This window comes from Stegodyphus dumicola, chromosome 10 (assembly GCF_044657685.1).
Source record: "Stegodyphus dumicola isolate Sdum_Otavi_A_Nest chromosome 10, ASM4465768v1".
Lineage (NCBI taxonomy): Eukaryota > Metazoa > Arthropoda > Arachnida > Araneae > Eresidae > Stegodyphus > Stegodyphus dumicola.
This window is the reverse complement of record NC_140777.1, coordinates 85394044-85408847: the sequence shown is the minus strand read 5'-3', so window position 1 is coordinate 85408847 and position 14804 is coordinate 85394044. Positions and strand designations below refer to the sequence as shown.

General features: G+C 38.7%; 1 protein-coding gene across 2 annotated transcripts in view; it reads right to left on the bottom strand.

Annotated features, from left to right (window-relative positions):
- Positions 1–14804, bottom strand: part of LOC118193429 (sucrase-isomaltase, intestinal-like) — a 147774-nt gene that overhangs the window by 78157 nt on the left and 54813 nt on the right. For both annotated transcript variants that reach the window (XM_085825203.1, XM_085825204.1), the window contains exon 7: positions 3033–3145. In XM_085825203.1, coding sequence (XP_085681329.1) covers positions 3033–3145 — 113 coding nt within the window. The remainder of the gene's footprint in view (positions 1–3032; positions 3146–14804) is intronic.

The following is a 14804-nucleotide window of genomic DNA, read 5'->3' as shown; positions in this document are numbered from 1 at the left end:
TATCCATTTATTTAATGTTAAATGAAAGTACTCTTATATTTTTACTTTTTCGGCGTAGGTTTCTCTTGAAAATTCGTCTCTCGCTACGTTGCAAAGGGAAACAAAACAATTTTAATTATAATTCTACTAACATTAGCTATCTGAATACAAAATTCGTAACAATATGTTTCGGCATAAAGGTGCCCATACATTTATAAAAATCAACTTTTAACTTTAAAAAAAAAAAAAAAAATCATAAAGATCAGTAACATTTAAACCGAGACATCGTTGTGCAATCATAGTTTAGCAAAACAATTCAAGATTCTATTTGTATAGTGGCGCTCTGACCAAAAAGGAATGACCACTTCCACGAAGCTTTTACAGTTTAAGAAAGTGATTTGAGTAAGGTTGAGGGAGGCATCCTTCATTCTTATGAAGTGTCTGTCTTTTTGAACGGCAACAAACCTTCAGAAAGGTACCAGCACTTGGCCCAGATAAATAAAGAAAAGAATTTCTCGACAGAATAGAATTTTTCTTCTTTTCATTCCTTACTACGAAGTCGTTAGATTACTTACTGCTTTCCTTTCGATTCTTCGTTACAAAGATTCGTCAAATTGTGCTAAAAAGTAAAAGTTCTTTACAAAATATCTGAATCTATAGAAATTTGGTCTCTCAGTTTCGTTATGTACTATAGCAAACTAAAATTTGATGATTGCGTGACTTTGAGCAGAAAAGATCATAACACGACTGGATAGTTTTAGAAATCCTTCTCGAATATTTGTTGAACAAGCAGGATTTACTTCATCGCGTGACGTAACATGGCTTATATAGGAAACATTAAGGAACATTTCTACACTTTTTTTATGAAAATGAAATGATAAGCATTAATACAAGTTTTCGATTATCATGCACTGGTTATTTATATGTAATCTTTTATTTTCAATTCAAAAACAGTTTAGAAAGGGATTAGTAAACCCGATCACGAAATGTACTGAGAAAAAGCATACCAAAAATGTTTAAAAAAAAAACAAAAAAAAAAAAAAAACTATAGATGTATTAAAAAAATTAAAGCTTTCAGATTTTATATTACGTCAAAAAGGGCGTTCTTTTAACGTTTTGTGCGTTACCTTTATTTATTAAATATCATGTTCTTTGTGCTTAAACCACATAAAATTAAATTCAAGAGCAATATCACAAAATATTTAAAAACAGCATATCTTTAGCATTTTCAATACACAGGCTCTCGCGCTGGAGATAATTTTTTTTTCTCGTACACTGTCGCCATTCCTCGCTTTGAAATCGGAATTTATCAATAAAAAAATTATTAAAGTTTTACAAAATTTGAAATACATAATCAAACAAATTTGAAATTCAAAATTAGGCCTTCCAAGAGCCCATGTTCGGTTGGAGGACTACGTTTTTCAAAATTTGATGTCTCTAGGTGCCGTTGTTTTTTCAAAATGCGAGAAACATTCGTGCATTCATGCAGATTCTTCATTATTTATTTCCTTTAAACATAATACAGGGCTTTAATATTTGGTGGCAACAGCTTGAAAGGTGAACCAACGCAGAAAGTGAAACGACACAAAATGCCGTTTTGAGACTAATAACCCCAAGAGTTATTAGTCGAAAACGTCTAACGTCCCTTTGGGCTAAAAAAGCGGTCTACATGGACTCGAGAGCGGTCAAAATAGATACACGTTGAAAGATGACATCCGAAATTTTTCGCTATTACAGTACTTCCTTTACTTCGTACTAGTAAAAAACTGAAAGTTGCAAACTGTGAACTTCAGATTATAATCTGACATTGCAAAAATCTATTTATCACTAATAAAACTTAAGAAATTTTTTTTGAAATATTTAAGTAAATCAAAAAATTATAACATTAAAAAGAAACTGAAAATTATAACATTAATTAATTTTATTTAATTTATTTTATTTAATTAATTTTATTAATTTGTTATAACATTATTTTTAATGTTATAACAAAAAATTATAACATTAAAAAAAATATAAAAAAATAATATAATACATTGGTATTATATTATTTTTTTATCTTATTTTAAATGTACTATAATTTTTACAGTTATCAAAAAGATTTTTACTCTAATGCTCATGTTACCATTTCCAACTAAGTTAGCAAGATCTAAAAGCAGCATGACCCATACACCATGTTTTTTTTTTATAAGAAATATGCTGCCTATTTCTACCATTATCACGTGGCCTTAGATACGTGCATCAATTTGTTTACATTCTGGAGAATGCGTGGTTCATAATAAATAATAAACAAAGAGCGGCTGAGTGGTAAAGTCACTGACCACTGGTAGTTCGGTCTGAGGTTCAAATCCCGCGAATGGGTTGGCTACATGGACGTTTTCGTAGTTTTTCCCATGTTTAATGTGTATACGAACCTGCTTCCCTTGGAACGTCCTCCACGAAGGCATCCCTGTCCTTAGGCAGATAGCCCTCGAGGCTTTGCCATGACCACATAAACCAAACCATAATAAAGAAAGGACGATATAATAATAGCAAGGTAAAATAACCTGTTAATTAAAGCCAAAAAAACTTTACACGCTGATTTAAATTACTGAAGTTGAGAACGAATGTCATCAGAATGTTTTGTACAGTACAATACAACGTGCAGTAATTTCTTGAGATTCAGTGAACTTTTGAACTACCATCGGAAGATTTAACTTTTTATCTAATTCCGATTAACTGTCAATAAAAATGAGTAATAGAAAATGAATGAAATAAAATGGGTAATATTCGTGAGAGTTGTAGGACATGCTTTAGCTGAAAGATTTTCAAGGTCTGTGCTAGTCATGGCAGCAACTGTAAGATTGAGATAAAAGTGCAGAATTGGACAAATGTGTAGAGACCCGATTTTATTCAGTGAACTTAGCATAATGCTAAGAATTTATTAATAAGCATAAACTTTATTACGCATTTATTCTAAATTGCTAATAAAAAGGTCTATTTTAGGAAAACATATAAAATTTGAATTTAAACCAAACAAAGATACAGTACTGAAGGTATGTGAGTTTTTTACGTACCGAAGTATACAGCTGCACCACGTGTTCAGGATTTTCTCCAACAAAGACAAAGAAATCCAAAACGCCTCCTATGGTACGAAAGGAAATTGCTGGCGCTGGCAGTAGTGTCACTTCTGGGGGGGGGAGATAAACTATTTTAGAAAATTTGTGATGATAAGTTCAGTATCTCAAACAAATTTGACATTTAAAAAGATATATAGTATATAGTATAATATCAACGAATGGCATGTTAACAGCGCGGTCCGCGAACAAAGACTTAACCCCTTCGAGCCGGGTAGCGAAAGCGCGCGCTTATCGCTGAGGCCGGTAGTGTCTTACGCGAGCGTCTCTCCAAGGCCGGGGGCTTTTTTGCTACTAAGCCTAAATCCATGAAATTTCCGAAGTATCAACGCATTGTTTAATAATGCTCTATAGAGTATTTAAACGGCTTATGCTTTATAGATATTTTTATATATATACTTTAATTACCTTATTTCTTGTTTAAATGCATATTTTACACATTTTATTTTAATTACTCACCATTTTATGGATTTTAACATTATACATCTGAAAACTAAATATATTACATAAAATTCTCTTTTCGTATGAAAAATTTGAAAACAGGGATCTACACACAGTCCTGCGTTACATTCCTTGCACTCGTAATAACTCATTTGCCGTTTTGGAGGATTTTTCCGGGAATGTGAACAAACGAAGCATCGTCGTCTCATTTTCTTATCAGTCTCTTCTGAACAAAGTTTTGGAAAATGTCTTTCAGTTAATCTTTCAGAATCAATATCAGAATATCAGAATTTCAGAATCAATATCTGAAATATTTTGCATCATTTATTTATTTATTATAATGCAAATTTCGTTAAGTAAAGATTGAAAATTTATTACGAATTTTTGTCAGACAAGAGAGATAAGTCACAACAACAACACAAACGAAAAGTGAATATAAAAAATTCATGCTCTGTTAAACATTTTCGACGCTTCGACATTGCAACGGTAAAAACAAAGAATTCACGTCTAACAAGATCTAATTATTTTCTAAAAAACTGAACTGCAAACCGAAATACCCAACGCTTTAGAGCAAATAAAACTTCTCTACTTACAGTAAACAACTACCACGTGCGAATAAAGTGCGATTTAAAGAGACGTCATAAATCACGCCATTCGGAAACATTTAGTTCCCCGTTTGTTTATATAATCAAAAACACGTGTATGTGAGTCATGCTTCTCTCATTTCGAGTAGAAGGACTAATTTACATGTATCTGAAACCATATGGACATACAGTGCCATCTTGTGGCAGAAATTATAGTTTGAAAAGCGTTCCAAAGTACTGGCACAAATACGTGACAGTCGGTAGAGAATGGAGCAAACCTCTGGCACGCCTGCGTGTCGGCCGGTAGGTAAGTGCGTTCGTTGCTGGCACGTATACGTGACAGTCGGCGCGAAGGGGTTAAAGACACAATGGGTTGTTTGGGGCAGAAGAAAAATTTTTAGTTTAAACTTTTATTGCTAGATAAGCGAATCGCACTACAGGAAAACATATTTTTAACTGAAGAATAAAGATTTTTTTAAAGCTAATTTTAGAATCGTTTTTCATATTCACTTTTCTATTGTGTTGTTGTTGTGACTTATCTCTCTTGTCTGACAAAAATTCGTAATAAATTTTCAATCTTTACTTAACGAAATTTGCATTATAATAAATAAATATTAAATAATATTAACATTTAATAAGCTGCCCAATCGGGATAGTGCTTAGTAACTCTGACTGCCGTACTGAAGGGATCGGGTTCGAATCCCAGAGAAAGCACGGATGTTTTTACATGTATAGTGTCTGTGCAGAATGGGGGCACTCTAAATATGAGGCGAGACGATATGTCTGACAACAACACCAGAGCAAGCCCATAAAATTCATCGTGCAAATTTGCACCTGCCGTTGGCAAGAGCCTTGAGCACCATACAGGTGATAGTATGACATCGCTCGTTCGGATATTTGGAGTGCCCCCATGCCGCACAGACACTATACATTAACAAACATTCATGCCTTCTCCAGAGTTTGAACCCCGGACCTTCGGTACGGAAATCAGCGTCGCTAAACCTTATCCCTAGTATCAGAGGAATCAGTTGTAAGATGTCTAGATATTGTCGATTTTCAGATATTGGGCTACATCACTATTTACACTCTCAGTTTTGTATTTTTGATTGCCTTACCATTTTTAATTTCTGATACCTCAAAAATGATTGAAGGCTTCTTGTTTAAAGCCGCTACTGCGGTTAGCGCTGAAGATGACAAATTTAATGACCACAATATTATAACGTGCAACTTATTTAATTCTCAAATTTAGCTGCCAAATGCCTATGCGGAGTCTATTAATATGAGGGAAAGGGAAAAATTTATAACTGACTAAGAGGTTGAAATTGTTTATGTTTGTAATTAATAATGCACTTTGAAAACCCATTTTTGATTTGATATTGTGTTATTAGACATTAGTTTCGAAATGTAATAAAATATGCATAGAAAGCACAACCTATTAAGTAAAAAATTAAAGCAATAACGTATTCATAGTACAATCAAATCCAAGTTAATTTTTTAAATATCATATAATTTTAAAATAAGCATATTTTCAGCATGATAAATTCGTAAAATATGTAATTTGAAATTCATTTATTTAATTTCAAAATAAAAATAAATACTACTTCAAAAGTTAAACAACAAAAATCAGCGTTATATTTTCACAATTTTCACAGTTTTCACAATTATGAATTCCTGGGGTATTTATAGGATTCCTTGCCAGTGTGGTTTAATTTACATTGGCCAAACTAAAAGAGCCTTAAAATTTCGCGTGAAGGAACAGGAGGCATGTGTTAAAAAATAGGAAACACAGAAGTCTTCTGTTGCTCAACCTTGTTGGTCCGAAAATCACACTTTCAATTTTTCTGCTGCCAAAATTATTCAAAAAACATCTTCCATTGGAGAATTGGATTTTCTAGAAGCATTTCAGATTCAAAAAAATCTTTCTGTTCTAGTTAACGATCCTAATTCCAATCCATCTCTGCCTTCGGCCTTTAAAGAAATTATGTTTTAGTTCTGGTTTCATCAACAGATGGCGCCACTTGCTCATTCAAGTGAAGGCTTTTTTATCTTATCTAATCATTATTTCCTATCTTGTTCATTTGCGGTTTCGCAGCTGAGGATGGTGGTTCGGTAAAACCATCGAAACTAGACCTGTGAAAATTGTGAAAATATAACGCTGATTTTTGTTGTTTGACTTTTGAATTAGTATTTATTGGGCGTGTTATTGTGTCTTAATTAAAAATAAATGTTTAAGAAAATTTTTAAATGTTTTGCCTTTTAATTCCTTGCTTTTAAATTGGAAAAATTTTACAATTTAGACTTTTGAACAATAAAAAAAATATGCATTTGCTACCCTCTTGAAACTAGTATTTAGTTACGGTTTCAGAGTCATTGTGTTTTTGGTTGCCAGAGAGGTGAAAATATAAGCAATGCCCTCGCCGTCACTCGAACCTGGACTTCTCGAATACGTGCCCAGTCTGCTACTGCTACATCACGAAGGAATGCTGGAAGTACGGAGAAAATACCTTATATTCTCCCCCTTTTAAAGGGCAACTGGGCATTAGGGGACCCAGTCGCCAAATACTGGCGGTGAAGAATCATCATCCACCACCTTTTTGAGTTTGGGCGCAACTGTAAAGTCATTTGGTTTCTTTGAAGCGGAAGACGTGAAAAATGAGAAATGGAACTTGAATTTGGACCTCTCCAATACGCGATAAGTCGGTAGCGAAATAGCGATGCAGGTTACCGTTACACCACGAAGGCATGCTGAAAGGAGGGAGAAAATATCTTATGCGGTGAATAGTCTTAACTAGGCATGTGTTAGTCTGGTACTATTCTGTTTTGAGGGCCGTAAGAAAATTGCAGCGAAAGTGTATGCGCAAAAGCGCCAAATCTAGCAAACGCTCCCATTTAACAGACCCATTAACAAACCTAGCGTAAGCGCTGATTTCAGATTGCGTAAGTTTATATAGTTCTATATTTCTTAAAACTTTTTTTTTTTTTTTTTTTGTGCTCCGTGCTTTCGTGTAATAACAGCGGAAAAAATCATTGGATCTTCTCAGAAGCAGTTGCTACTAACAGCTTATGCAATAAGGAATACGTCGATATAAGTTTTATGTTCGTATGATGATTAGAAAATTACTTATGGAATTTACAAATTTTTACTAATTGCAACTACAGTAAAGAGCCATTTTCGTTGCTCTGTCCGTCTTTGTGGCCTTCTACACTGGTATCTACCTGTAGCTTGAAATCTCCACTTCAGCCAGTACAAGTTCGACCTCCCTACGATAAGAACATAATTAATTATGAATTAATTACTGTTTCAAAACGTGTATCAGAACAGGCTTCGACGGTTCGACCGTTAAAAAACGACCGTTGAATGATTCAACTTCCCCAAGGAATTCACTTCCTGCGAAAAATTTGGTAGTGGACTAATTAACACTATTCATCAATCTCGGCTTCTAACCAAGAGATTTAGTTAGTTCCAACGTCGTTCTTCATTAAAACATCCCAGGAGTGCAGGATTGAAATTTTGTGCCAATCGGACAATTAGAACGGAATTACAAATTTGTGTTTTATTTTTTGGACTTAGCATTTCCTTCAATTTTTGTGTGTGTGTCATACTGCAATCCAGTTTGTGCTTCAATTTAACGGATTACCTTGGATTAATTCTGGACTGCCTAGCTATAAACAGATGAATAACAGATGAAGCTATGTATCCAAGGTAGGATTCTCAATAACTAATTAACCAATTAATTGCCTCATTCATTAACGGCAATAGTGCTCTTTTTTTTTTTTTTTTTTTTTTTTTTTCTCTATGAGAATTTGATTCTGTGAATCTATGTCTTAGGAATACAATAATAATTGAAGCGCAATTACTGTTTTAATTGATCTAGTAATTAATAATTCTTCAATGACTTCCGCATTTTCTTCCCCGTTCAGGACTTCTTCCTATCCTATTTAGTTAGAAGTTCAGATGGTCTTGTGCCAACATCTTTGCAATATCACAATCTTCACAGAGTTCTATGTTACCAAGTATTAGGTATAACAGTGTAGGTTTGTGCATAGTGTAAGCCTGTCACCTAGCTGTTAATTGTGCAAATATTAGCGCAGCGAAATCAAGTGATTTTAGTGAAGTGTTTCAATATTAGTGTAGTGATATCAGGTGATTTTGGTGAAGTGTTTCAACAAAAGTGCAGTATATCAAGTGATAGTTCAATAATATCAAGTAATTTTAGTGAAGTATTTCAAATAACACTGTAGTGATATGAAGTGATTTCAGTGAAGTGTTTCAGTAATATCAAGTGATAGTGCAGTGCAAATTATAGTGCAGAGATATCAAGTGATTTTAGTGAAGTGTCTCAAAACCGGAGACCTCAGTGTCACGGTTAACCTATTTGGATTGCCAAGCACCATCTATAGCACACACGGAATTTAATTGTGCAAATACTAGCGCAGCGAATTCAAGTGATTTTAGTGAAGTGTTTCAATATTAGTGTAGTGATATCAAGTGACTTTGGTGAAGTGTTTCAACAAAAGTGCAGTGACAACAAGTGCTAGTGCAATAAAATCAAGTGATTTTAGTGAAGTATTTCAAATAATAGTGTAGTGAAGTGATTTCAGTGAAGTGTTTTAGTAATAGTGCAGTAATATTAAGTGATAATGCAGTGCAAATTATAGTGCAGAGATATCAAGTGATTTTAGTGAAGTGTCTCAAAATCAGAGACCTCAGTGTCACGGTTAACCTATTTGGATTGCCAAGCACCATCTATAGCACACACGGAATTTAATTGTGCAAATACTAGCGCAGCGAATTCAAGTGATTTTAGTGAAGTGTTTCAATATTAGTGTAGTGATATCAAGTGACTTTGGTGAAGTGTTTCAACAAAAGTGCAGTGACAACAAGTGCTAGTGCAATAAAATCAAGTGATTTTAGTGAAGTATTTCAAATAATAGTGTAGTGAAGTGATTTCAGTGAAGTGTTTTAGTAATAGTGCAGTAATATTAAGTGATAATGCAGTGCAAATTATAGTGCAGAGATATCAAGTGATTTTAGTGAAGTGTCTCAAAATCAGAGACCTCAGTGTCACGGTTAACCTATTTGGATTGCCAAGCACCATCTATAGCACACACGGAATTTAATTGTGCAAATACTAGCGCAGCGAATTCAAGTGATTTTAGTGAAGTGTTTCAATATTAGTGTAGTGATATCAAGTGACTTTGGTGAAGTGTTTCAACAAAAGTGCAGTGATAACAAGTGCTAGTGCAATAAAATCAAGTGATTTTAGTGAAGTATTTCAAATAATAGTGTAGTGAAGTGATTTCAGTGAAGTGTTTTAGTAATAGTGCAGTAATATTAAGTGATAATGCAGTGCAAATTATAGTGCAGAGATATCAAGTGATTTTAGTGAAGTGTCTCAAAATCAGAGACCTCAGTGTCACGGTTAACCTATTTGGATTGCCAAGCACCATCTATAGCACATACGGAATTTACAGCAAATCTGAGTAAGTTCCACAAAGCCATGACACGTCCCTCGGTTTTGCCAACTGACGGCGACGATTCCAACACACAGAGCACCATCAATGCCTCAGCTATTCTGACTTCGGATCTACCGCACGTCGAAAAGGTCTCACTCCTTTACAAAGAAATCAAGCAAGCGGCTACTACAACCAGGAGAACTAAATATCTCCTCCCATCCGATCTACGTGTCAGACTCTTGGACTCACTAGCTGCGTTGCAGACACTAGCCCTGGAAGGGCCAGCATACGTTCCTAAGCCACCAAAAATTGACACCGGGGTTAACACGTCCACCGTTCTCTGCTGCGCAATAGCGCATTCACAGCAACAACAAGCAGAAGGTCTAAGCCACCCAGCCTATCATAGCAGCACGCAACAACCTACAGTTACGAGCCAGAGGATTCCACAGAATCATACGTACGCGGAAGCCACCCGAAGGGCTCCAAAGCCAAGTCTCCTAATCCAACCAGCAGGGGAGACAACTTCGTCAACACTCAAGGAGCAACTTAAGGATAAGGTTCCTATCTCAAAGCTACCTGTGCACATCAACAAGATTGTATCCACACGTAAGGGTGGATATCAAGTATTCTGCGACACAGACGAAGATGTCGGCACACTGGAAAAAGAACTACAAAAAGCCGCCATCCCGGCCGAGGTTAAGAGACCTGAAAAACGACTACCAAGATGCGTCGTGCACAACGTCCCCGCCAACATGCAGCCAGAGGACATCATTAGTGAAATCAGTGCCGTCACCAATGCTCCAGCCAACCACTTCAAGGCACTCTATCGCCTCAAGGAACGACGAGGCGATAGAGTCAAATGGGTATTTGAATGCCAACAAGCAGGATTTGCAGCAGCAATCAAGACACGAAGACTCTACTTGGGATGGGCCGCCCACACCATTACCGAATATCACGGCATCACCAGATGCTACAGGTGTCAGAGATTGGGCCACACACAGGCCAGCTGCAAAAGCCAAAGGCAGTACTGCGCCTACTGTGGTGAAGAACACGATACTCGAGAATGCCGGGCAGAATTCCACTCTTGTATCAACTGTGGTGATGCAATCCATCGCATCGGTGCCAGATGCGATGGGATCATAAGCACCCTGCCTACCACAGAGACCATCCAGAATTTAAACTGGCAGTGCAGAGATACCGGGATTCAGTCCAATATTAGCATGGGCACTACCACACCTCATGAGGAGCCAGCAAGCAGCAATATAAGACCACAGATGCCTAAAAGCATAACAAATGAAGTCAGACTACAAGAGTACACACCAATCAGTTGTATGCAGATAAATTTGCAACGGGCACACGCAGCAAGCACCCATGCCACAGCATACGCTATCGAGAACAAAATAGACATCATATTTATCCAGGAACCGTACACTAAACAAGGAAAGGTGGTAGGGTTCCCCCTCAAGTGGGGTTTATTTCAGAAAGAGAATACGGAATTCTCTCCACGTACTACCATCATCAACTGCAATACGGCGTGGTCGCTCAGTGTCATCAGCCAAGAGAGAGATCACATCGCAGTGCTCCTGGAGACGCAAGAACTGCATTTAGTCCTCGTTACAATCTACTCCGCACCCACAGCTGCGATAGAACCAACAACGACTTTCATGGCATCCCTCCTCAGAGACTATGGCAAAGTCAATATCATCTTTACAGGAGACTTTAATGCCCACAATGTGTGCTGGGGTTATGCGGATACGGAGCCCAAGGGCAGACACCTGGAAGAGTTCTTCTCGGCTCATAACCTGGTTCTCCATAATTCCGCAGATTCTCCACCCACATTTGATAGGGTACACGCAAAAGGCTGGCCAGACTTAACAATATCCACCCCTAGTATTGCCCCCATGTTACAGGACTGGGAAGTAATAGAGGGAATAAGTCTGTCCGATCACAATTATGTGACATTCAAAATTGCGCACCGGACAACTACTTCTATTATAAGAAGGTATAATCTGCCCGCCAACAAGCTGAAGCGATTCGTCCAGCGCTGTCAACACCATCTAGGCGAGTTGCGCCCCAGGATAGAGCTAGCAGCAACACAAGCAGAGCTCGAAAAACTTACTGAAAAAGTCGTCACGGTCATACAAGAAGCCTGCGAAGCAATTCTGCCGGTCAGAACCACCAAAAAGCCGCAAAGTCTGAGCTGGTGGACAAGCGACCTTAAAGTACAGCAAAAAAAGTGCCGTGCACTGCGACACCGGCTTAAGCGAGATCGCCAAAGGAATGACACCGCTGACTCAACTCTCTTGATAGCTTTCCAGCGAGAAAGAGCCCATTATAAAAGGATGGTCCTACAGGCAAAACTCACCTCCTGGAGGGCTTTCTGCACAGAGAACACAGCTCCCTTTGGCATACATCACAAGCTGGCGACCGGGAAGATGTATGCATCTACTAAGTTTCATCTCCTCCATGCAATGACAGAAGATGAAAGCCCCACGGTCAGCACACTGAATGCGATACTAGATGCAGTGTTACCGCAGGATGATATGACAGGAGATAGAGCTGAGCAACAAAAACAAAGGATTACGGCAACAGATACTTCCATCCCAGATGACAAAGATATCACAGCACAGGAATTGATACAAATACTACGCTGCCTCCCCAAGAAAAAAGCTCCGGGGCCGGACGGAGTAAATTATAACATCGTCAAGGCCGTCTTAAGAGCAAACATTGAATTCTTCACTTCACTCCTGAGCAGGCTTTATAACACGGGTACATTCCCGCGGTGTTTCAAAGTAGGGCAAGCAGTGTTCTTTCTAAAGAAAAATAGAGACCCCTCCAATCCAGACTCGTACAGACCCATCTGCCTCTTGTCTGCGTTGGGGAAGGTGTACGAAAAGATCATTATGAATCGGCTGAGGCATCACTTGCACCTCACTAATTACTTAAGCCCTAATCAGTATGGCTTCAGAACCGGTACATCAACGGTTCACGCACTGGCAGAAATCAAAAACGAAATTTATAAAAATCAAGGGAACGGTCACCACACGGCGTGTGGCCTAAGTGGCCTAAGTGGCTATACATACAGTAATAGAAATGATACACTTATACATTAATATACATTTACATAAAGGATAGGGTTGTGATTAAGCCGAATCACACAAGTCCTGGCCTAATGCTTGCAGTCTGCCCATAATACTTTTGAGTTTTTTAAGTACCGCTGGTTGGCGAATGAAGAATCTTTTATAGGCTGGATCTGTGTTGTAAAACGGCATGTGCCACTCTCGTGTTAGTGGGCAGAAGGTGACATAATGGTCCGGGCTACCTGGCTGGCCACACACACAGATGTTGGTGTTTGTTATCGAACATGTACAGAACAATCCAGCACTACCTGTCAGACCGAAGCGTCATAGTCGTCCACAGCGGAGGTATACTCCAGAGGAGGCAATCCCGCGGATGCCCACAAGGCTCATGCGCGGGCCCCCAACTCTGGAACTTAACTTTTAACAGTATTCTTTCTGCACAGTGGCCGGAGCATACAAGGGTTATAGCTTACGCGGACGACGCGGCCTTTATAGTAAAAGGTCGAACGAGAGAGGAACTACAAGCGAACAGCAATCAGACCTGCTCCCTGTTCAGCGAAAGATGCCAGAAGATAAAATTAATAATAGCGGAAAGCAAGTCACAAATTCTGCTTTTCCCCAAAAAAGGAGGAACGCTGGTCAGACAGCCTCGCATTACCATCAATGGCCAGCGGATTAAAAATAGTTAAGCAATTAAAATATCTGGGTCTACTGTTTGATAATAAATTGAACTGGATCCCACATGTAATTGATCTCAAAAAACGTACCGCGACCATTGCTAAGAACATGCGGTTAATGCAGGGTCACAGTTGGGGCCTCAATCCGCATATTCATAAGATCATCTATCAGACAGTTGCAGAAAAGATTGTAACGTATGCGGCGGCTGTATGGGCCCAGCCGATGCAAAGCCGTAAAGTGCGGCATCTTTCAAGTATACAAAGGCAATTTATGTTAAACATCACGAGGGCCTACCGGACGACAGCTACTAGCGCACTGAACATTTTAGCAGGTCTCGTTCCACTTCACATCAGCGCCGAAAGGGAGGCAGTCCTGCAACAAGTTAAGCAACTGCGGCAACCAGCCACTTTATATGAAGAAACTTACTGGCCCAGAGATTATGAAATTCCAGCCAATCCACTTGAGTTTCACCCAGCACAGCAGAGCGTAGGAGTACGAATCAACCTCAAAGGGCGACCTGAAGATATGAACAGGTACAATACCAGTATCTTTACTGATGGGTCAAAAATGGATGACAACGTCGGATGTGCGTACGTAATGTTTCAAGGCCAAGAACAGGTCGCGCAATGGAAGGGCCATCTGAACAAAAACAACAGCGTATTTCAAGGTGAGGCACTGGCAATTCAAAAGGCAGTACAACATATTGCTTACCATAACATCAGGAATGCAGCAATAGTTTCCGACAGCATGTCAGCCCTACAAGCCATCCAAAATCCGGCACACACGTCCACAATTATCAAAGAAATTCAATACCATCTAAGGCAGACAGAGCATCTGCATGTTCGCCTGGCATGGACGAAAGCCCACGCAGGAAACACCTGTAACGAGGCAGCCGACCTCCTCGCGAAAGACGCAGCCCTCAACAAAGAAGCAGAGGAATTGGAAATTCCATGGCCACACTCTTCTTTGAAACGACATCTCCATCTGCAGGCTCTCGCTAAGTGTCAGGAAGAATGGGACACTGCACAAACAGGCAGGCGTACACACTACCATCTAATGTACGTAAACCCTGCCCGGCTATGTTCTAATACGCACTTGGTGCGCTATATCACGGGCCATGGTCCTTTCCCGGAGTACTTTGCCAGGCATGGCGTGACTGACACAGATCAGTGCAGTTGTGGCCACCTGGGTACTCCGGAGCATTATGTCACAACCTGCCCACTTACCAGCGAACTTCACATACGTATTCCAACTGTCAATACGCAGGCCTTCTGTAAATTCATGATTAAGCAAAAGCACATTTGTCGACAGATCATTAAAATTATGAATTTACTTGCCAGACACGGAACTGACCTTTGCGCAGTCGAATAATTAGTGCAAGGCCACATATACCCCGTATACACAAGGTTAAGCATAATTTAACAGCGAATATTAATATGGATGACGTGTCAGACAAAGAAAGTACCCAGCTG